Source organism: Elgaria multicarinata, chromosome 2 (genome assembly GCF_023053635.1).
Source record: "Elgaria multicarinata webbii isolate HBS135686 ecotype San Diego chromosome 2, rElgMul1.1.pri, whole genome shotgun sequence".
Classification (NCBI taxonomy): Eukaryota; Metazoa; Chordata; class Lepidosauria; order Squamata; family Anguidae; genus Elgaria; species Elgaria multicarinata.
Window position 1 is genome coordinate 95,463,447 of NC_086172.1, and position 22,305 is coordinate 95,485,751.

At 39.7% G+C, this 22,305-nt stretch overlaps 1 protein-coding gene across 3 annotated transcripts in view; it reads left to right on the forward strand.

Annotated features, from left to right (window-relative positions):
* Nucleotides 1-22,305, forward strand: part of TUB (TUB bipartite transcription factor) — a 149,269-nt gene that overhangs the window by 104,872 nt on the left and 22,092 nt on the right. Inside the window, exons 2-4 of one of the 3 annotated variants that reach the window (XM_063117244.1) lie at nucleotides 5,144-5,195; nucleotides 6,713-6,875; nucleotides 17,336-17,473. In XM_063117244.1, the coding sequence (XP_062973314.1) occupies nucleotides 5,144-5,195; nucleotides 6,713-6,875; nucleotides 17,336-17,473 (353 nt within the window). The remainder of the gene's footprint in view (nucleotides 1-5,143; nucleotides 5,196-6,712; nucleotides 6,876-17,335; nucleotides 17,474-22,305) is intronic. The other 2 variants (XM_063117245.1, XM_063117246.1) reach the window with 2 other exon arrangements.

Below are 22,305 nucleotides of genomic sequence, written 5' to 3' on the forward strand. Positions count from 1 at the left end.
CCAACCCGCCTCCTGCCACCTATGCTTGTTGTAGTAAGGATCGCATTGTCCCACAGCAGATGGGAGAGATGGGGTGGTGAAGGGCCAGTAGAGGAAAGAGGCATCCTTTCTTGTTCATTCATTCCTTATATTTCTATACCGCCCAATAGCCAAAGCTCTCTGGATGGTTCATAGCATGGTAAACATAGTATAAAACCTTTAACATTCAGGAATCTAAAACAAGCTTAAAATAAGTTATAAACAATTAACAGTAAAACTATCAGGATACGATAATAAACTAGAGCTCCACCATTATCTGCTATCAAATGCTACTGCTTCAGACCTTTTAAAGGGACAAGCAGGTTCTTTGGGATTAACAGTTGAAAAAGCAAATTCTAAGAATGCTTTCCTTACTCTTTATCACTGGTACATCTCTGAAAGTCCACGTGTGGAGATTGAAGAATGCACCACTGTGGATGGATTTAGATGCCTGGGAGCTATGGTGATGAGTGGTGTTTGACCACACAGTTAAGCCCAGCATCACTAATCTCTCTGCAGATAGTCGGAAATACCTCCCCTCCCCTGCAAAGCTCACTTGGTGCTGCTCCCTTGCCACATCCTGCAAGATAATGAATAATTGAGCATTGGATTGGCTGGTCCATTTTCATCTTTGGTTGCATAGTTCTGAAGGCATTTTTCAACTTCACGGCTTTGTTGACCCTGTGCAGTGCTCCCAGGGTCTGACTGAATTATGGCACCCATGTACAGCTTGTGCTGGCCCCTTGGTAGTCCATATGGCTCATTGGGTGGGCCATGGCATCTGTGTGGGTGGTGAAGTCTGCACAGGAAAAGGCCCACCAAATGTTCTACAGCACGATACCACATTATTTTGGATACCGCTTGTTGCACTGTGGGAGGTCCTAAAGTTTAGAGCTTATGCTCAAAATGCAACTACAAATGTGATTTTTGCTCTAGGCCATTTGCTCAGCAGGAGCTGGCAAAACTGCTGTTGTTTTAAGAGAAGATGGTAGTGATTCCCTTTCTATCAATGCTTGCGAAGGTTCAGAGGCTGTTGTTCTATGTACAAAAATGGTTCTCTCTCTCTGCACTTCTGATTTTGTCATCCACTCATTTGATTGCTCTTTTCCTTATGCTGGGCAAATCCAGCTTCTTCAGCAGAAATGGCACAATGATGTTGAACTGTGGCCTACAAGGGTTTGGCTCATAATGTAAACTGGAGGTTGAGATTTACATTCCCTGTGACAATGCAGTTCTTGCCTCTCTGGGCTGCTACTGGTATTTTGGAGTAATGAGGCCACAGTAAAAGGCAAGGAGTGAAACTGTATTTCACTTCTGGCAGCACTTCTTGGCATCTGTACCTTCCTATGACAATATGTTGAGTGGCTTTAGGTTTATCTCAGGATGAGCAGATGCCTTCTAAATCTGGTCCCTTTTCTTCCTTCCTTCCTTTAAAAAAAAAGAGAGTAGAGACATATTAAGAATAAAATTATGCTTCTAAAACAGCTGTAGAAGCATTCCCTCTAGAAAATACAGTGATTAGAAGTTCTGTTAAATCAAGGATGTTGCAATTGCTTCTCACACTATTACCTATTTGAGTAGAACCCTCAAGATAATCTAAGGCCTTAGCTAGACCTAAGGTTTATCCCGGGATCATCCCGAGGTCGTCCCTGCCTGCTCACGGGATATCCTGTGTGTCATTTACATGAACAGGGATGACCCCGGGACAATCCCGGGATAAACCTTAGGTCTAGCTAAGGCCTAAGACAAATTTAGCTAACTGAGGAGACCATGCAGAATAGTCACAGGGCCTGCTAACCTTCTATGACTCCTGTTGACTCAAGTGGGCTTGGGTTAGGCCTTAAAGTCTACCAACCATTCTTTGGTTTTAAATGCTGTTCAGAGTAGAGTTACGTGTTGCATATATCAAACTCTGGTCATACCTGGAAGTTGCACTGAAGACAAAAAGGAGTTGAGAGATATTGAAATGATGTGGGCACAATTCTCTGAACTGTACTTTCTGCATAAAAGTTGGAGTCTCCTTTCTGTTTCTATGCTTGATGAACATTTCTGGAGAGATTTCTGTGTACAATAAACTGTATATGGCACCAGCAAACTTGCCCTTCATCTTTATATATAAGCTAGTGACCCAAGAAATCTTTAGATGTGAAGTTTGTCTTGTCTGGAGGAAATTCTTACTCATCATCACAGATGGCTACCTAACTACAAGGCAGTCTTAGAAGTTGGTTTACTTACATATTCTTCTAAGATCATTGATACAGGGGTGAAATGGAAAGGTAAAGTTGGGACTTTTATGTCAAGGATTTCTAGGAAGAGAGTCACTGATGACAAAGTTCAATGAGTTTTCAATGAGCACTCTGAGTGGTCAGAAAGTTGTTCACTTTCTTCAGTGTCTTATGGGAGCTTTGCACAAAATTTGGCAGTTTTCTTAGACAACAGTATTGCAGTATTCCCAATGCTTCTGTCACAGTATCAAACGTCCATTAACTGTAGCTGCCAACAAAGCAATGAAACACTATTCCTGTAGTTTACAATGTGACATCAGCAGTCTTCTTCACGGTAAGTTGTTAGGGAGCGTGAGACACCTGCTGGTTTTTTCCTGCAACATTCCATGAGGGAAGAGGGGTGGGAGAATCACATCCCACCAAATTTCTTCACATTCAGCTCAGGGAAACATAAAGACTCTTAAGCAGAAGCTGCAGCTGCTGCTGTTCCAGTTTCCTGCATCCCACAGGGCGACTCCTCAGCAGACCTGGCAGCCTGGGTCATCTATCAGTGTGTGTAGGTTGTCACTTTACTGGCAGAGGTTTTGCGCCAGCTGATTTTTCAGCTGTATCTACCAAACACTTTCGCAGATAGTGCAGATATACAATACTCTTCCCATAATTATCTTTGTGGATATTTTCTGAAGATGCAACATGGGGCCTCTTTTAGCATCTGAAAGCTGTACCTTTTAAAATAACAAACATCCTTTCCTTGACTCATTTCGCCAGTCCTTGAATCCCAATCTCTGCATCAGCAACTCCAGGAAAATGAAAGGAAGAGTCATTAGACTCTAGCTCAAGGTGGAATGGCTGTCCCTTTGATGATAATAATGGGGTAGTAGCTTCCCTGCAGAGAGTGACCTACTAAAATAATGGAAATGTACTTAAGGCCAAATTCTAACCTCATTTTCGCCACTGTTACTTACAGGGCACAAATATTTTCAGCACATAACCTTTTGCAGGAAATTATTTGGGAACTGGTGGTCAGATACTTAGCAATGGAGATTTGCTGTTTGATAAATGCGGTATATTATGTACAGTACTATGTAAGACAATGGTAGCAATAGTTTTATACATTTTGTGGATATATATTTACATTGGAGCCTTCTGGCAGGAAGTTTTACAGTTATTCAATTTCTTACTGGCCATTCTATCTCTTTGGACTCCCAGCTTGTGATACTAAATGTCAGCTAGAAAGAAGTTCCATTAACCATGTAAAAATTGTTGGCAGCAAAACTTTGCATTGCACAACAATGGCAAGAACTAGCAAATTCAGCAAAATAATGACTCCTTCGCCAAAGTAGACATGACATTGGAAATCTGTGAATAGGATCTACCACGTATTGTTTCTTTAAAGTGTTAATAGTTGAGTTGCTAAACAGCCTTTAATCTGTAACATGTTTTTAAAAATGATTCTTTCTTTTGTATTTGACTTTGAAGTTGGCATTGACTCAGTCTTGTATTTCAGAAGTTTGGTTAAGGGTTTTCTGTTTGGGTGAGCTGTCATTTTGTGGTTTTCATTGATTTTTGTTGTCTGGGGAATGTAACATTTTTAATTTGCTTTGAAACGTTATGAATTTTAAAAAGCTTGGCCCAGTTCAGATACACTCTCCTTTACCTTATCTGTATGGTGGAGGAGCTATATTCACATGCAGGTGAAACATTTGAATAGGAAATACATGTATTAAGTCCAGTGCATGTAGTCTCAAATTGCATGGTCCGTTCCTGGATTCTTATGGGGAAACTGACCAAGTAGTTTGTACCAATTTATGTTGATTTTATGCATATTCATCCATGCATCATATTTAAACTTTATGTCTATAAGTGCATATATGGTGGAGGAAGGTTTCAGAATTGTGGGTGGGTGAGTTTGGTGCATAGGGTGGAAAGTTGTGACCTCACTGCCCCACCATATGTAGGGAGAAGGGAAAAGAGAATATCATGCAAACTAGGGCCAGATCTACACCAAGCAGGATATAGCACTATGAAAGCAGTATATGGTATGTGTCACGGGCCCCAGCTGTTGCCATTGCACTTCAATACCTCTATAAAGCAGTAGTGTGGCTCCTGCCTCTTATATACTGCTTTCATAACACTTCCATAGTGCTATATCCTGCTTGGTGTAGATCTGGCCTAGGATGTTGTGAGACACCTCAAATGGTGTGATCAAATGACATTATCATTCCTGTTGTTATTGTGTTAACTTTCTCAATCCAGATATTGCAGGGCAACAGTTCTTAAATGTGGTTACCAGGATGCCAGTAGTGAACCAGAATCTTTTTCTGGAACCATTTTTCCTGAGGATGCACAGCATGAAATGATATATCCTTTCCCCTGAACTCTCTGTGCACTGCAGGGAGTTCATTGGTGGGGAGGGTCTCTCACTTTGGCAGGACTGCTGATCTCTGTCCCATCCCAAGCCCTCTGGCACACACAGCGAATTCTACAGTCTGGAGAGGTTGTTTCACCATACTGTGCTAGGCTAGAGATGTGACGGCCTGGAAAAAAACCAGAAAAATTAGGAAAAAAAACCCTGCTTTCCCCATTTCCCTACCCCACCCCAAAGCCTTTTTTTGTTTTGTTTTGTTTTTCCAAAAAATTGATTTTTTTTTAAAAAAAATTACATCTCTATGCCAGGCTTTGACGTTCTTGTTGCTTTGGAATCTCAATGGAGGGAAGGGGACAAGATCAGTGGCATTCTCAAATAATGGCAAGCTAATAGATTCCCCGCTGCAGAGTGTCTGCACAAGGTTCCTTTGAACTACAATAGATAGGTAGTTTTTCTTGGGAAACAGCTGCAAGGTTCTCCTCTATGGTTAGACTAATAAACTCTGCTTTTGTTTTATTTCTTACCATGGCAGCGTATTAGATGATGAGAGCAGCAATCTACGACAACAAAAGCTTGACAGACAGGTGAGTTTGTGAAGCTTTCCTGGTTTTAAAAAAATACTATTATTATTTATTTATTATTTGTTTATTTATTTTGCTTTGATAAATGGAGCTTGCTTAACATTTTTTCAGGATAGGAACCTGGTGGCAGGGAAACCGTTTACATGATATAACTGTCATATACACAGTTGACAGTTGTTATAAATTTTTAGAGCAGAACTCAGTGTTAAATGATTACTTGCTCTGAGCAGTATCCAATGCCGCCAGTCTGTTAGTGGGGCCCAGTGCTGCTTCCATTCTGCAAGTGGCCAATCCTGCTGCTTCCCTTCTGCAAGCTGCACCCATTGGAGATTGAGCACTTCTGGGGGAAGCCCCAAAACTAGCATTAATACTCATGTCTGGAATGGGGCTGATCAGCAGAGCTCCCTTATGCTAACTCTGCCAGCCTGCCCTGTTCCAGAAATGAGCATCTCTGTTTATTTCAGGTTGCCCCTGGAAGCACTAAATTTCCTTTTGCTTGTGGAAGGGAATTGGTGGGGCAGGCCGCTCATTGGTTGTCTCCATTGGATATTGCCCTCTGTCTTCCAGGAATGTGTGCCTGAAACTACAAATGGAAGCTTGCAAGGGTTTATGGGAAGGTTGATTCTAGATTCAGGCATCCCCATGTCACTGTATTCCTTTCCACCAATAGTATAGCACACCCATGGGTGTTTTGAAGTATTCCCTTCCACCAATAGTATAAACACCCATGGGTGTGCTATACTAATGACAACTCATCTTGGTTTTTCACAATAATAGTGCTTATTAGGAGATGTAAATAGTCCTAAGGAAATAGAAGGCATGGGTTGGAGGAAAGTTCTGCCTTCTGTGAGAGGAAGGGACCTCCTGTGAGAGGAAGGGACCTCCTCCCGCCTAAAGTATACAATGTACGTTTACCCCCCATCCTCTCTCATTGTTTATGCTTTGTTTATTTATCAATTTCCTTCTTAATTGAGCTTCTTCATTACAGGGAAATTGTTTCAGATAATGTGAATTGTATGTGAGTTCAGGACACCAACTTGGGAAGACCTGGTTAAAATATATATAGCTTTCAGTATTCACCTCTTTCCATTCTACATGCAGTAAAGGAAAGCTACAGACCACAAGAAAATTAATCTACAGAGCACAGTAGGGGAAAATATGGCACTGGTCTATTTAAACCTGGATATGTGATTTGATCAAACTCATCAATATATGTTATCTGCTATTGCTATCATAATACCAGCATGGAAACACTTGAAAGGAGAGATCCATACAGCTGGGAAATAAATTGCAGTATCTCATTGCTCGATTAGTTTTAGTAGATCTTGGGAAGACCTTATCTTTTTATGTTTTATAGTGCAGTCTTATATATGTCTTTACAGGGCTGTGGTGGGTTTTGGTGTCAAAAGTACTATCATTGGTTCAATACATCTTACTGATGGCCATAGGTTTCTATAATGCTGTAGCATTTAATCTGACGCGGAGCTCTTTTTGTATGTGTGTCTGTGTGTTCTTCATAGCGAGCGTTGCTAGAGCAGAAGCAGAAGAAAAAACGTCAGGAACCACTGATGGTTCAGTCCAATGTGGACAGCCGCACAAGGGCACGCAGAATGAAACAATCGGAAGAACAAGCACCATTGGTTGAATCTTACCTCAACAGCAACAGCAGCACCATTTATCATGGTATATGCCAATTTATTGCAACAAGTTGTGGGGGAGCATCTACTAGTTAATTTATTTATTTAATTTCTATCCTGCCTTTCTGCCAAAAAATAAAATAAAAATATGCTCATTGTGGCTAACAATAAAATCCAGATTATTTTTTAAAAAATTAAAACATAGTATAAAAACAAATAAATTAAAAACACACCTAAAAACACAATAATACAAGAAATAAGCAGCACCAACCAATTTAAAAAATCTCTTAAGCAACAGGATAGCTTAAAATACCAAAGACCTGCTTGAATAAAAATGTATTTGCCAGTTGCCGGAAAGACAGCAGAAAGTGTATGGGGGGGGGCAACCTAGCCTTACTCCAGAGAGTTCCAGAGCCTGGGAGTGGCCACTGAGAAGGCCCTCTTGCATCCCCAACAAACATGCCTCTTATGTCAGTGGTACCGAAAGATGGGCTTCCCCAAAAGATCTTAAAACTCAACCAGGCTCATATGGAAGAAGGCAGTCTTTCAGGTACCATGGTCCCAACCTATATAGAGCTTTATAGGTCATAATCAGCACTTCACATTCTGCCAGGAAATAGACTGGTAGCCAGTGAACCTGTTGTAACAAGAGAGTTACATATTCCCTGTAACTGGCCCCAGTCAACAGTCTGGATGCCGCATTTTGGACCAACTGAAGTTTCCGAACAGTTTTCAAAGACAGACCCATGTAGAGCCTGTTTCAGTAGTCCAGGAATGTGTGACCATAGCCAGATCAGGCACCTCTAGGAATGGGCACAGTTGGTACACTAGCCTCAGATGTACAACCACATTCCTGACCACTCTCAAAACCTGGTCATCCATGTACCAATAGATGTCTTTGAGAATATGTTAACCATAATTTTAGAAAAAGTCTAAACATAAGCACTAATATTAAAAGTATCCAATATTAATTTGTCTGTTTTACCACTGCTGTGTGGTTTGCCCATATTTTAATGTCCCTCTTAATCTTTTTTCAATATTTTCAATATTCAAAATAATCAAAAGAGTATTTTGATTATTTTTCTCCCAATGGAAAACAAGGGAGAGAACATTATCTCTGAGATTGGCAATGCTGCTAAGAAAATAGCTATTCAACAATCTTTCTTCATTTTGAAATTGTTCACAATTTGTGGGTGGTTTTCTGTTAAAAGTTGTAGAAGGTGCTATGTGTTTTTTTTAGTAATGAATTTCTAGTGGTTTTAGGAAGAACCTAAAACACTACATTTTCGCAAAATAGAAGAGGACAACTTGTCAACAGAATTTATATTTCTTTTCCATGCTCTGTAGAGAGTTGACGGTACATAAAACTTCCAGATATTTCTTGCTCTTTCATGATAGTTAACTCTCCGTTCTCCATTTGCACAAAAACATAGCTTCATTGGTTGAATGTCTGGGGGAAACAACTTTTTGGTATATATAAGTTATTCTCAACCTTTTAATCTAGATAAAGAATGGCAAATCTTTATGTCTGTCAGTAAACTTTCTGTGCGACTTCTTGCAATATCATGCACACCAAATGATATTAGTGTGTAATGGTATAGTGTATGAATTAATTTATATGAACCCCCTTTTATTTTTCTTTTAATCCCTTTTTATACAATCATTTTCTTAAAATACAATACAAATCTGAGACAGCTTCCCTCACTACTATACACAACCTGCTTGTTGTAAGCAAAAGCCTTAGCTTAGTTCTATTTAATTATCCCATAAAATATTTTATATCTTGCCAAAATGTTCTGTGAGGAACATTATTTTCAACAATAATATTTTCAGAAAATTGTATTGTTTTCTTTTCTTCTTTGGCTTTCCTCAAGAATGTGTTGTTGATCACAACATCAAAGAAGATTCTGAATTCCATTTGCCATTTCAACTGCAGTTTAACTGCAGTTGAAATATACATAGTCAGATGCTTGAATATTCATTATATTGGATTTTTAAAATCTTAATTGCTGTCTTGAGTTATCCTGAGTTACAGTTATAAATTAAAAATCACCTTCTGCAGAGAACAGTTCCATAAAGGGGGAAAGTGGGCCATTGTCTCCGAGCCCACCCTGGCTGCCATATTGGGGATGGGGGTTAGGGAGGGATGTCTGTAGAGGGAAGTTTGTTGCACAAGTATAAGATCCCCCAGGTACAAACCCTGCTAGTACAGGTTTCCACAACACAGGAGGAGCATATGCATGTTCAGTGGACTTCAACAGTGGACTTCAGTGGACTGATAGGGATGTGATGATGGGAGGCAAGTGGGTATTGACCCACTTTGCCCCTCTGTGCAATTCTTAATCATGTAAGTGAATGGTCAAATTGAGTCGTTGATCTATTGCCCTTGAATCATATTTTTATATAAACTATAAGGAGGCCAGATCTAATTAAAGAATCATGCTTCCAGAAATTTAAACACAGGGAAATGTAAGTTGTATCTATAAAAATCTAGTGCAAAATGTGAAGCTGTATTAATGCCATTTATTGGGTGCAGCCTTTGTAAATTTGGAATGGTAATCTTTTCAGTTCATAGTAGCTAACACATTTTTATGCATGCAATTGCTACAGCTATACAGTTTCCAGTTTTAAAGGGTTTTTTCCACCTCACAAGTTGAATCAACTACTTTTTTTTTTGAGGTTCAATTGTGAGGCACCTGTGTGTGGTACACAATTGGAAAATATATTTGATTCACACTTCAGATGATGTATTTTGGATATTGTTAAATTTGGAGTGTCATTTGACTTTGAGCTGTAAATACACAGGTTTCCACCAAGTCACAAGCTGTCAAATTATAAAGTAACAGCCGTTAATCATTCAATTGACATGTGCATTTGAGCATTCTCCATTAGTTACCACTTCATATGCTTTTCACATTTTTGTTCACACAATCAGGGTGATTTAACAATTTTAACCTGGTGTTTATGGGGTGGAGGTTTTATTTGCATTTCAGAATGTAGGAACATTTCAGTTTAAGTACCCTATAATTAAAAGCATGTATTAATAAAGAATTAAACATGCACTAAAGAAATGACACTTTTGCATCTTCACATTGATTGTGCAAACAAAAGTACAGTTGAAACATATTACCTGTCTGGAATGAATAGTGAACAGTTTTAACAGCTTGTTGGCCACTGTGTAAGCAGAGTGCTGGACTAGATGGACCCTTGGTCTGATCCAGCATGGATCTTCTTATGTTCTTAACAGGTCATTGGTTTCATAGGAAAAGGCCTAGAACGAAATTGTGTTCAAGAAAAGCCTTCCCTATAGAGGCAAAACCAAAGCTAAAATAATAGAGGATTGTATCCAATGAGAGTCTCTCACTGATGGAATGGCTTCCATCAGCAGGACAGATTCCCTTTCCTGTTCTGCAGGTCTCCATGCACTGCTGGGGGGTTGGCACTCTCTTGAGCAGACTGGGGGGAGAGAGCAGCAGGGGGAGGAGAGAAAGGGAAAGTTCTGTTGCATGAATGAAAGCCTTCTTGTGCTATATTGGATTTAATCCAGTGTATTTTTTCTTTTGTGAATGATACCAGTGTCAGGAAGATAAAGCAAAATGTTATCTTGATAACAACCAGCCACCAATTGTATCTGTACTTTGAGATGATAATGCTTCAATGTTTAGTTAAGATTCCACTAAAAATCAGAGATATTATCAAGTGAGTTAAAATGCTATTTACCCCCACCCCAGCACAAAATAGAAAAAAATCGAAGAAGAAGAAGAAGAAGAACTCCTGCCCCTCCTCATGTTTCGATCTGTTTTTAATATAGGTTCCTAGATTGGTCCTTAATGTGATGTACAGGGCTAGGTATTCCTAGGAGCTCATCCTAGGAAAAACTAGCTCTATTTATCACACTAATTAATTAATCAGCATCAGCTTCACAGGTTGATTCTTGGATACACAGAATTGTGTCTTGTTACATATGTGCCAGAACAAAATGACCTGTCAAACCAAACACTCCAAAGTTATGATATGTCCTTAGAAATCTCTTTGATACAAAGGAAAACAAAGACATCTCATTTGCGCTTAATGATTTTGCGTAGCTTCTGTTCTACGGCAGTTGCTCGTAGTCGAAGAAATTCAGAATGAATGAGTTCACAAGTCTAAAACTTCTCTTCAGGGAAGGGCAATTGGATTCTATACTGCTTCCACTACTGTTTTTCATCAGTGTAATTCATGTTTTACCAATCATGAACTCTCAGCTGGCCGCTCCCTGTGCAAAAATGTGAGCGCAGGGGCATCTCTTCATGCTGCTTCATGCTGAAATTGGAAGCTGCTAGGCTAGAAGTGGGTGGGGTGGGTTGGCAGACAAATATCCCCTGTGGTCTCTTCAAGTAGGGAGGTTGCCTGCACAAGGAGTGATCCCTGCTGTAGGACTCCGCTGCTGAGGTAGGCAGAAGTGGTTGAAGAAAATTGTGCCAGGCCTGAGGGTCATGGGTGGATTTGCAGCCATTCATTCTTGTTTCTTCTTATACAGAAGCGAACACACACATACACACATGGAGGGAGCGACCTACCATTACCTATGCTGCCTGCCTGGGATTCAGGAAGTCTCCTGGGTCCAAAACAGGTAGTAAAGAAGCTACTACAATAAGGAAGGCTAAGGAGTCACGTGTTCTGTCCACAATGCTCTTGCAAGTGCTGCATGACGCTGCTCTCCAAGGTGTTGATCTGACACCACAGATCAGCACAATGTAATGTACATAAAACTACTATCTCTTATATTTTCCTGCAAAGAAAGTACAGTAGCAACTTGGACCATTAAACCACTCAGGAATAAAGGTAATAATATATATGCCCCGTGTTTTATTCATTTATTCACTTATTGTAATTGTTATTATTATTGCTTCCCATCACAAAAAGCAATCTCGAAGCAACTTACATACACAGTACAGAATCCATGATTAATATAACAGTAAAATCCCCCAAATCAATATAAAGTATAATCAGCACAATAGTACAAATAAAAACACACACCATAAGAACAGAATCTAAAACAATACGATATGAAAAGTGTTCACCCACTATACACAGACTCTCTCTCCCCACCCATACATGTTTGCCTGGTGCCAGAAGCGGTGTTTTATTTTACAAATATTTATGAGCTGCTCTTCAGTCCGAAGACTTTTTTCAGAGTGGCTTATGAGTTAATGGCAATGACACTAGTAGTTTAAAAAGAGTAGCACCAGCTCAAACTCTTAATAAAAGCAAGTAAAGCTCTATCATACATTTAAAGGGCACAGGCAAATAAAATGGTCTTCACCTGGTTTTATTTATTTATTTATTACATTTCTATACCGCCCAATAGCCGGAGCTCTCTGGGCGGTTCACAAAAATTAAAAACTAAAAAGATGTCAGAATTGGTTACAGGCAGAACATTCACAGCTGGGGTACCACAGCAGAGAAGATCATTTCTTGGTCACCATTCACCTTTTTTCAGAATAGTCTTGGATGATAGTAGAACGGGCACTTCGTGCTTGGATGCCTGATTGCATTTTCTAGAACTTCACATTAACGCAGATTATTAGAACCACAGATCACAATTCTAATAATCAGATGTTGGGTCCCAATGTATACCCCCTGTTTTAAAAAATGTTTATAGCTTCAGAATTGCCCCTATACTTAATTTCAAATCTACCTACTTACTTCTGTTGTTAACCTCATATAACAGGCTGAAGAATGGTATTTTGGCTGACAAGATAATTTGTTCCTCTGTGACTTTGCAGTGATTCACAAAGTTAGAACCATATCAGCAAAGATGATTGTACAGAATATGTGTTACACAATGATATATATTTTTACCAGCACTTATTGTAACGCAGGCATTCAACTGTTGTCAATATTAATCACTTTTTGTCATGGTAGAAATGTCACACCTTCCACTTATTACATTACATTATTGGTGATCCTTGCAATCAGGAATATTAATTAAGAACATAGTTCATTTGTTCTGAAGAGGTGCCTAAGCCGTTTTAGTCAGAGAGGTAAGGTATGCATTTAATAATAAATAGAATCAATAAATTAACTGTAAACTGAGGAGCAATGTAGTTGTATAGTACTTCAAGGCTGCATTCCTGCACCCATGTGTCTGGGAATAAGCCCCACTGTACTCAAATGGAGACTTCCTTCTGAGTAGGCATGCATAAGCTTGTATTGTAAATGTCTCCCTAGAAATGGTAATCATTTAATTTTTTTTTTTAATTTAGGGAAACATTCACTATACTTAACTAGCAGCTGACTCATCAGTGTTTCAACCCCATTTGCTTATGGCATGGAAAGGAAAGGAACCTCTCGTGCAAGCACTGAATCATTACTGACTCTTGGAGGGACGCCAGCTTTCGCTGATGTTTTCTTGGCAGGCCTTATAGCGGGGTGGTTTGCCATTGCCTTCCCCGGCCATTATTACCTTTCCCCCAGCTAACTGGGTACTCATTTTACCGACCTCGGGAGGATGGAAGGCTGAGTCGACCTGAGCCGGCTGCCTGAAACCAGCTTCCGCTGGGATTGAACTCAGGCCGTGGGGAGAGTTTCAGCTGCAGAAACTGCTGCTTTACTGCTCTGCGCCACACAAGGCTCAACATAGAAATTATACGGAGTCAGGCCATTGGTCTGTCTTGTCCAGTATTGATGTCACTGACTGGCAGCAGCTCTGCAGGGTTTCAGACAGGGTCCCCTCCCTCCACGGCCAGCTATTCCTGGAGCTGCAGGGGGATCGAACCTAGGACCTTCTGCATGCAAAGTAGGGGCTCAGCCATGGAGCCACAGCTTTGTTCATGTGAGAACATTCTTGTGATGAATTTGCCTATTCATGTAGACAGCTCCAAGTCTTTTCTAAATTGTTGCTATATTATTTCCAGCTAGCACATTGCAGAAAAGCCGTGGTTGTTACCTGTGAAGAGCTGAGATCACACAAATGTTTTTCCACATCATCATGGATGGATGTGGCCTAGCAGGGGCTGTGGCTGTGGCTGCATACATCTCAGGGAAACTGAGGCCTTAGCTAGACCTAAGGTTTATCCCGGGATCGTCCCAGGGTCATCCCTGTTCATGTAAATGACACACAGGATATCCCGGGAGCAGACAGGGATGACCCCGGGACGATCCCGGGATAAACCTTAGGTCTCGCTAAGGCCTGACTCCCTACATTTGTCTTAGATCTCATTTGAAATGGAATAATGGATGGTTAGAAGAGAAAAGGTTGTGGTATTTTTCGATATGCCACTTTGGGTTAGGTATGACTTTCTATCTGATATGGAGTGGAATTCATATTCAAGCAACGGTTTATTACTCTACTCTAAATCTTTCATTTCTGTCAAAATTATCAAGCACTTTGTATAGCTTTTAAAAATAATAATAATCTAATTTTACTGCTTGTATCACCAACAATCCAATTTTTAACATCTCCAATACTGAATATGTAGGTTCAAGATAATAACTAGAGTATGCATTAGTCCTGAAGCATAATAATGTGGATTGTTTAAATTCTTGCTTGACAAGGTCACATGTATTAAAATAATGGCTTTGACAACTGCTTGACACTTTTCTTTAGGACTAATTCTTCAATCTGTAGGTCACATTAATAGCTTTTTTTATAGCTTCATGCTAATGCTAGTTCGATAAACACATTGCTGATAGGAAGGCAAATGGTATGCAAATAATATAAAGCGTTTGCATTTCTTAAAATAAGCAATATAGCAACACATACAAATCAATCCGTACTTTAGACACTTCAATTCATATTTAAATATTTGTAAGGACTCACCAAGGCGCAGTCTTGGAGTAGTAACAAAGGAGAGACTGCCTATGAACACATATAGTCCTGGCTCAGATGTTCCAGGATATGCATGAGCTTCATGCACCTGCATGTAAGCCTTTTACTTTTGTTTCGCTCCTTCGTTTGCAGAAACGATGAAACAAATCAAGAAGCAATAGTTAGCTGTAGCTTTTTGTTACATCCAAACTAGGAACTATGGTTAATGGCTTTCAAACAAACCAGAATATAAAATGGTTGAAAGCTAGCTTCCGAATCCATGGTTGTTTGGAAGCCATTAATCACAGCTACTGATTCACAAGTAAAAGGGAGTTACAATTAATGAGCTTTCCTGGTTTGTTTCAGTGCTTACATGAAAGGAGAAGCAAAACAGCAGCAAAGGGGCTGCATGTGAGTATACCACATATACTGGCTTAGTAAACCAGGATTAAATCATCAAAATTTGGCAATGATTCCCTTTTCAAAAATTCTGGGTTTCTACACAGCTGAACAACGTGAGAAGGATGTCCAGGTTACAAGTGTGACTTCAGGCAGGTAGACAAAGTTAGAATGCCCAAATATATGAGTCTGTGTGATCTGAAGCTAAAATCCCATTGCTAGTAGATGCTACAAGCTACACACACCAGATATCATGGCCTACCAACCAGCTAATATGTATCTTCATTTGGACATAAATCCCACTTATTTCAATGGGCTTTTGATATCCCTTTAAGAAATTAGAGATTCTACATATCATTAAAATGGACTCCACACTAATTCCATCTGCGTTCTTAAATTTAGATGTAGCGACCTATTTTTTAAAGGATGTAATCTAAGTGCTCAGATACTTAAGCAGCCAAAAAAACCCACCCCTTTTGAAGAAATGAGATCCACATGGTGAAGCCTTGAGAGAAGAACTGGCATACGTATGAAGCCACTTAATTATCTTTGGAAAGTTCCAAAGCTGCAACAATGACTAGAAATACTTACAGGAAGGGCTCCTCCTTGACAAAGAAGATGACAAAGGGTGGTGTTCTCAGAAATGGGCAAACTTGTGGCTTTTCAGGTGTTTTGGCTCCAACTGCCATCTAACCACACCATTGGCTATGCTGGCTGGGGCTGTTGGGAGCTGTAGGCCAAAACATCTGGAGATCTGCTGTAGGACACCCTGAAGCCTGGGTGTGCTGTGAGTGTGTAGAATGTTACTATTTAATTTTGCTTCCTTTTGTAGATCCAATTTTTAAAAATGGAAATACATGCATCCTTGTGCTTCAAATGAGCAGTCATGAATATATTATGAAACCACAGTGATTATCACTTACTTTACATGCTGGTTAAATGGCTAGTGCTTCAATCCTGTGCATACTTTGGAATAAGCCCCATTGAATTCTGAGAGATTTGCTTATAAATAGACATGCACAGGATTGGGCTGCAAGTAGCGAATATGTTGTATGCTGGCACAAAACCTCCTGTGTTCAAATTTTGTTTTGTTTGGATTGCGTTGCCCCTCTTCTGTTCCTGTGCTCCTCTTTTGCACATTTGTAAAACATACATGCAAAAAGCAGCAGAGGAACAAAGAGAAGATAAGGGACTGGGCATGTTTAGCCTGGAGAAGAGAAGATTGAAGGGAGACATGATAGCACTCTTCAAATACTTAAAAGGTTGTCACACGGAGGAGGGCCAGGATCTCTTCTCGATCCTCCCAGAGTGCAGGACACGGAATAACAGGCTCAAGTTAAAGGAAGCCAGATTCCAGCTGGACATCAGGAAAAACTTCCTGACTGTTAGAGCAGTACGACAATGGAACCAGTTACCTAGGGAGGTTGTGGGCTGTCCCACACTAGAGGCATTCAAGAGGCAGCTGGACAACCATCTGTCAGGGATGCTTTAGAGTGGATTCCTGCATTGGGGTTGGACTTGATGGCCTTGTAGGCCCCTTCCAACTCTGCTATTCTATGACTCTATGACAAACCAAAAAAATATGCTTGTGGTAAGCATACCAACTTGTCATATTGGGTGGCTTGCTGGTAAACTTACTTCCTTATAGGGACTTCAACTCTCTGTTTGAAAGGGCAAGCTGGTGCACCTACATATAAATGAGTTAATTTGCAGGTAAGTGCTGCTGCTTGGAATTTGCAGTGGCAAGTTTTATGGGGACAGTGTTCCTGCGAATACTGTCGTCAGACAGTATTAGCAACACTGCAGGGATGCTGAAAGCCTTCTTTTAAGTTGCTGTTTTTATTTACCTATGTATTAGATCTTCAGTCCGCACAATAACCAAAGTTCTCTGTACAGTGGAGAGATTGAAAACATAAAATAGAAAGTAAACCTTAGAAATGGAGTCCTAATTGAGAACATCACAGGGGACTAAGTGCAATTGGCACCATCAGTTCCCATTATGCCCTTGGACATAGTTAAAAACAGCCAAGGCTGTTTTACAGTATCAAAATGCCAGCACAAAGTGACTAGCAGTTTTTTGACCAGCACTTTAATTCTATAGAACATGAGAATCCACATGTAAACAATTCAACTATAAACCTGAAGCCTTTTTGTCCTATACCGTTTTCTTTCTGCTGAGCTAATAAACATATACTTTTACAATCAACATTCTTTTCTTACTTTTCTTGTGGCTTTATAGATTTCTGATTTCTTCTCTCCTTTGTTTTTTCTTTCTTGTCTTTTTTGGGGGCTTGGGGTGTCTTGACTCTCTCAAGCAGTACAAGAAGCTGATCAAGAAGACATAAAAGTGGTAGCAGACCCTCAAGCTCCGAAATCAACTAAAAAAACCAAGGCAGCTACAGGAGGCTGCCAAACTGGCAACACCAGAAAGGAGAAAAAGGGGAAACACAAAGGTTAGCTGCATGCTGCTAATTATTAAATAAGAATGAGACAAGTATCAAGATACGTATATAATTTTATGGGGATTGTTTGTTGCTTATGATCTTGTTTAAGCTATGCTTTGTCCAAAACCAATGGTCTTCAATAGCATTTTGTTGATATGTGGAGTTTGCATTAGTCAGTTGAGGTAGCCTGTATATCCAAGTACTAATATTCCAATTGCTTTGATTAGTGATGTTAAGTAGGGATTTGTTTACCACTCTCTGGAAACCTCAGAGAAGTTTATAATGTGTAGGAAACCCAAAATATAAAATTCTAATAATGAAACAATGTTGGAATCCATGCAAATAAACAAAATGTAAAGTCCCCAGTGTTCACTGCCTTCTCAATCCTAGCTTAAACCCAGCCACCAGAATTTATTCAGTTTTATATATTTCCCTATTTGCAAGAATGTACAAAGTTCCATAAGGTCCTCTGCTAGGACAGATGACTGTTCCTAATTGTAACCGTTCTCCATTATATGAAGTGTTAAAGGTATGGCTATATTTATATCCAAACTTCTCCATTTATTGTTTTATTCTATCACGTTTGTAGGAAAATTCTTTCCTGTCCCACCTAATAAAGATAAAGCCCCGTGTTTGATAGTACATTTTTGGATTCACCTTTTTGGATTTGGGGATGGACTCTCAAGAAGCTTTCAGATCTGACTGCATCCATCCCTACTGTACCTATTTCTGCAAGTGTCTAGAAGGTGCTGAATTTGTACACCTCACTCTGGGAAAATCTTGCATATGGAGTACAGAGCCACAAGGTGTTCCCCCCACCCCATGGTATGCCATAAGGAGGGAGGGGCTGTAGCATATGCTTTGTATAAGTCCGAAGTTCAATCCACGGCATCTTCTGGTAGGTTAAGAAGGAATCCTGCCTGGAACTCTAAAAAGCTGCTGCCAATTAGTGCCAACAATACTCGGCTAGATGGATCAGTGGTCTGACTCTGTGTGTGTGTGTGTGTGTGTGTGTGTGTGTGTGTGTGTGTGTGTGTGTTGTAGATCTACTTATCCAAAATCTTCTGACTCTCTGAAAATCTTCTAGTTTATACAGAAAGATGACATTATACTGTGCTTGGCTAAGGAAACAAATACTCATTTGATTCGTGAATTTGAAAAGGCTATTCATTTTAGCTGAAGCGCTGGTGTACTCTCTAGCTCTGTATACAATAGACCATACAAAATGCCCGTTCAATAATTTGTGTATCTCCATCATGAAAGGACCCTCTTACAAATTCGCTAGGATAGAGCCAAATGCTGCAGGTGTTCTCCTGTGTGTCATTTTCTCTTACTGCAATGGTAGGCTTGGTTGAAAATTGCTGTAGACCTAATTAATTAAATCTAGACCCAATTTCCTTTTTTCTAAAAACAGTTTTTGTATATGAATATAGAGTTTACTTAACCTAGATTGATATGGGCTGCATGCTTAATTTCAGTGTAGGGCGCTCATAAATGTGAATGCCTAGTTTGTATTTCTAAAAGAAATTTAGAAGTGTTCTATCTATTTCTAAAATAAAATCTCACAAGAGACAAAAGTTATGAAAAAACATAAACACAGTGCTGCTTATGATGTGCAGATTAAAATAAATAAACAAGCATAGTTCATTTTTTAATTTGTAGCTTTGCTGATATTAACTTGGTTTCAATATATTTATATAAAACCTCTACAATGAATATACCTAATGTTTGTGATCTAAAAATATTTTAGGATTATGGGTTGTGTTCAGCTGTGTCCATCAGCTAGTGAAATGCAGGCTCCCCCTGGTTACGCCAAACCCAGTTTTTCAATTTATGGGTGCCAAAGAACTCTGTCAATGCAGAGGGATTGGGGGTGGGGAAGGGAATCCAAACGTTGTTAGGATTTTTATAAATGTGCTTCAGAGCCTCAATCCAAAAATGGACCTCAGTCACAAGGGCACTGAGGGAGCATTGTCGTTTTCCAGGGCTCTGCAGTGTACACTTGAGCTCCATGAGCACATTCTTCTGCTCATACAGACTTGCACTCTCTATCAATGTAAAGGTCCATCTGCTCAAGATCATCAGATCACACACATGGCTAATATTTTATGTTTTGTGTTTTTGAAAAGCTGCACATAGAATCATAGAATAGCAGAGTTGGAAGGGGCCTACAAGGCCATCGAGTCCAACCCCCTGCTCAATGCAGGAATCCACCCTAAAGCATCCCTGACAGATGCTTGTCCAGCTGCCTCTTGAAGGCCTCTAGTGTGGGAGAACCCACAACCTCCCTAGGTAACTGATTCCATTGTCGCACTGCTCTAACAGTCAGGAAGTTTTTCCTGATGTCCAGCTGGAATCTGACTTCCTTTAACTTGAGTCCATTATTCCGTGTCCTGCACTCTGGGAGGATCGAGAAGAGATCCTGGCCCTCCTCTGTGTGACAACCTTTCAAGTAATTGAAGAGTGCTATCATGTCTCCCCTCAATCTTCTCTTCTCCAGGCTAAACATGCCCAGTTCTTTTAGTCTCTCTTCATAGGGCTTTGTTTCCAGACCCCTGATCATCCTGGTTGCCCTCCTCTGAACACGCTCCAGCTTGTCTGCGTCCTTCTTGAATTGTGGAGCCCAGAACTGGACGCAATACTCTAGATGAGGCCTAACCAGGGCCGAATAGAGAGGAACCAGTACCTCACGTGATTTGGAAGCTATACTTCTATTAATGCAGCCCCAAATAGCATTTGCCTTTCTTGCAGCCATATCGCACTGTTGGCTCATATTCAGCTTGCAATCTACAACAATTCCAAGATCCTTCTCGTTTGTAGTATTATCTTCAGGAAAAGGTCGGAAAGGAATATGAATTCGTAAAAGAAAAATACGTGTAGAATATATGTTAGCATTAGTCCCCTTTAATACAGATACAAAATACAGTATAAAAAGCACAACCTATTGGACATCCTGCTCTCGTAATGCATGTTAATTGACATCCTGATTTCTTAATTATTTTTAAGACTCCATTTTGTAGGCAGGGAAATAGCAATTGCAATAATTTGCAATCACAAACTTCATTATGTCTCAGCTGTAAGAATATAGTGACATTCCTGCAAGCTCTGTGCTTAAATCTATGCATTTGTGTCCTGTATATCTAGTTACACACTGTAAGATGACTCATTAAATTGCCCTTTGCCCTCAGAGCAATTAGATTGTAGCAATTATGATTTCAGAAATGAGTTCTATTTCCAGCTCACTCAATTGTTGGCATACTAATTAGAAAAATACAAGGAACTGCAAAATTTGGACATTAGGAGAACTTGTTAACCACTTAAAATGTAAATGTGCAGCAAAATGAAATTCTACAAGTGTCTTTCCACAGTAGTAAATTAAATGGAGCAAATTACTATTCTAATACAGTAGTTTCTTCCTACTATGACAAATTATATTTTGTGATATTTAGGACAAATAATTAAAAGGTGAGTGAATAAGTGTTGCTGTCATTGAAATAGTTTCTTAGCAAGTAAGGAATTCAAAACATTTGTCTACTTTGCCCATTTAGTTTTCAAATGTGGATCTCTCGGAGATCCGAGTTTGGATTAAAGGGAAGTCTTTACAATGTATTTCTCGTAAACTATATTAAGAAGGAAGATTTAAAAATTATAATAGATAGTGCCTTCTTTTACTGCCAAGCTCTTATTCTTCTTAATTTCAAAGCAGTCCAGTGTTTCTCTGAAGTATTACAGTGCCAACTTTTCACCAGGGTTGGCAATGATGTGGGGTTTTTTAGTGGTGCTTCTGAATTCTAATGTGCAGATGTCAGTCCACTGTACACACTAGGCTTTTGAATGTAATAAATCCCTGAAAAAAAGAGCAATGCATTCAACATCCGATGAGACCCATTGGTTTGTTTGTAGTCTTACATGCATTAGGGCTGAGGTGAAACTGCTCACACAATTTCATTTTTATTTTTATTGGAAAAACACCTAGAGAATGTTTTTAAAAAGTGTTTAAGGGTGCGTTTTTAAATATAAATCTGACATTTAGAATATACAGTCATGTGAAAAAGAAAGTACACCCTCTTGGAATTGTATGATTTTACATATCAGGACATAATAACAATCATCTGTTCCTTAGCAGGTCTAAAAATTAGGTAAATACAACCTCGGATGAACAACAACACAAGACATAATACACCATGTCATGATTTATTTAACAGAAATAAAGCCAAAATGGAGAAGTCATGTGTGAAAAAGTAAGCACACCTTATGATTCAATAGCTTGTAGAACCACCTTTAGCAGCAATAACTTGAAGTAATGGTTTCTGTATGACTTTATCAGTCTCTCACATCGTTGTGGAGGAATTTTGGCCCACTCTTCTTTACAACGTTGCTTAAGTTCATTGAGGTTTGAGGGCATTTCTTTATGCACAGCTCTCTTAAGGTCCCGCCACAGCATTTCAATCGGGTTGAGGTCTGGACTTTGACTGGGCCATTGCAACACCGTGATTCTTTCTTTTTCAGCCGTTCTGTTGTAGATTTCCTGGTGTGCTTGGGTTCATTGTCCTGTTGCATGACCCAATTTCGGCCAAGCTTTAGCTTTTGGACAGATGGCCTCACATTTGACTCTAGAATACTTTGGTATACAGAGGAGTTCATGGTCGACTCAATGACTGCAAGGTTCCCAGGTCCTGTGGCTGCAAAACAGGCCCAAATCATCATCCCTTCACCACCATGCTTGACAGATGGTACGGGGTGTTTGTGCTGATATGCTGTGTTTGGTTTTCGCCAAACGAGGCGCTGTGCATTATGGCCAAACATGTCCACTTTGGTCTCGTCTGTCCAAAGGACATTGT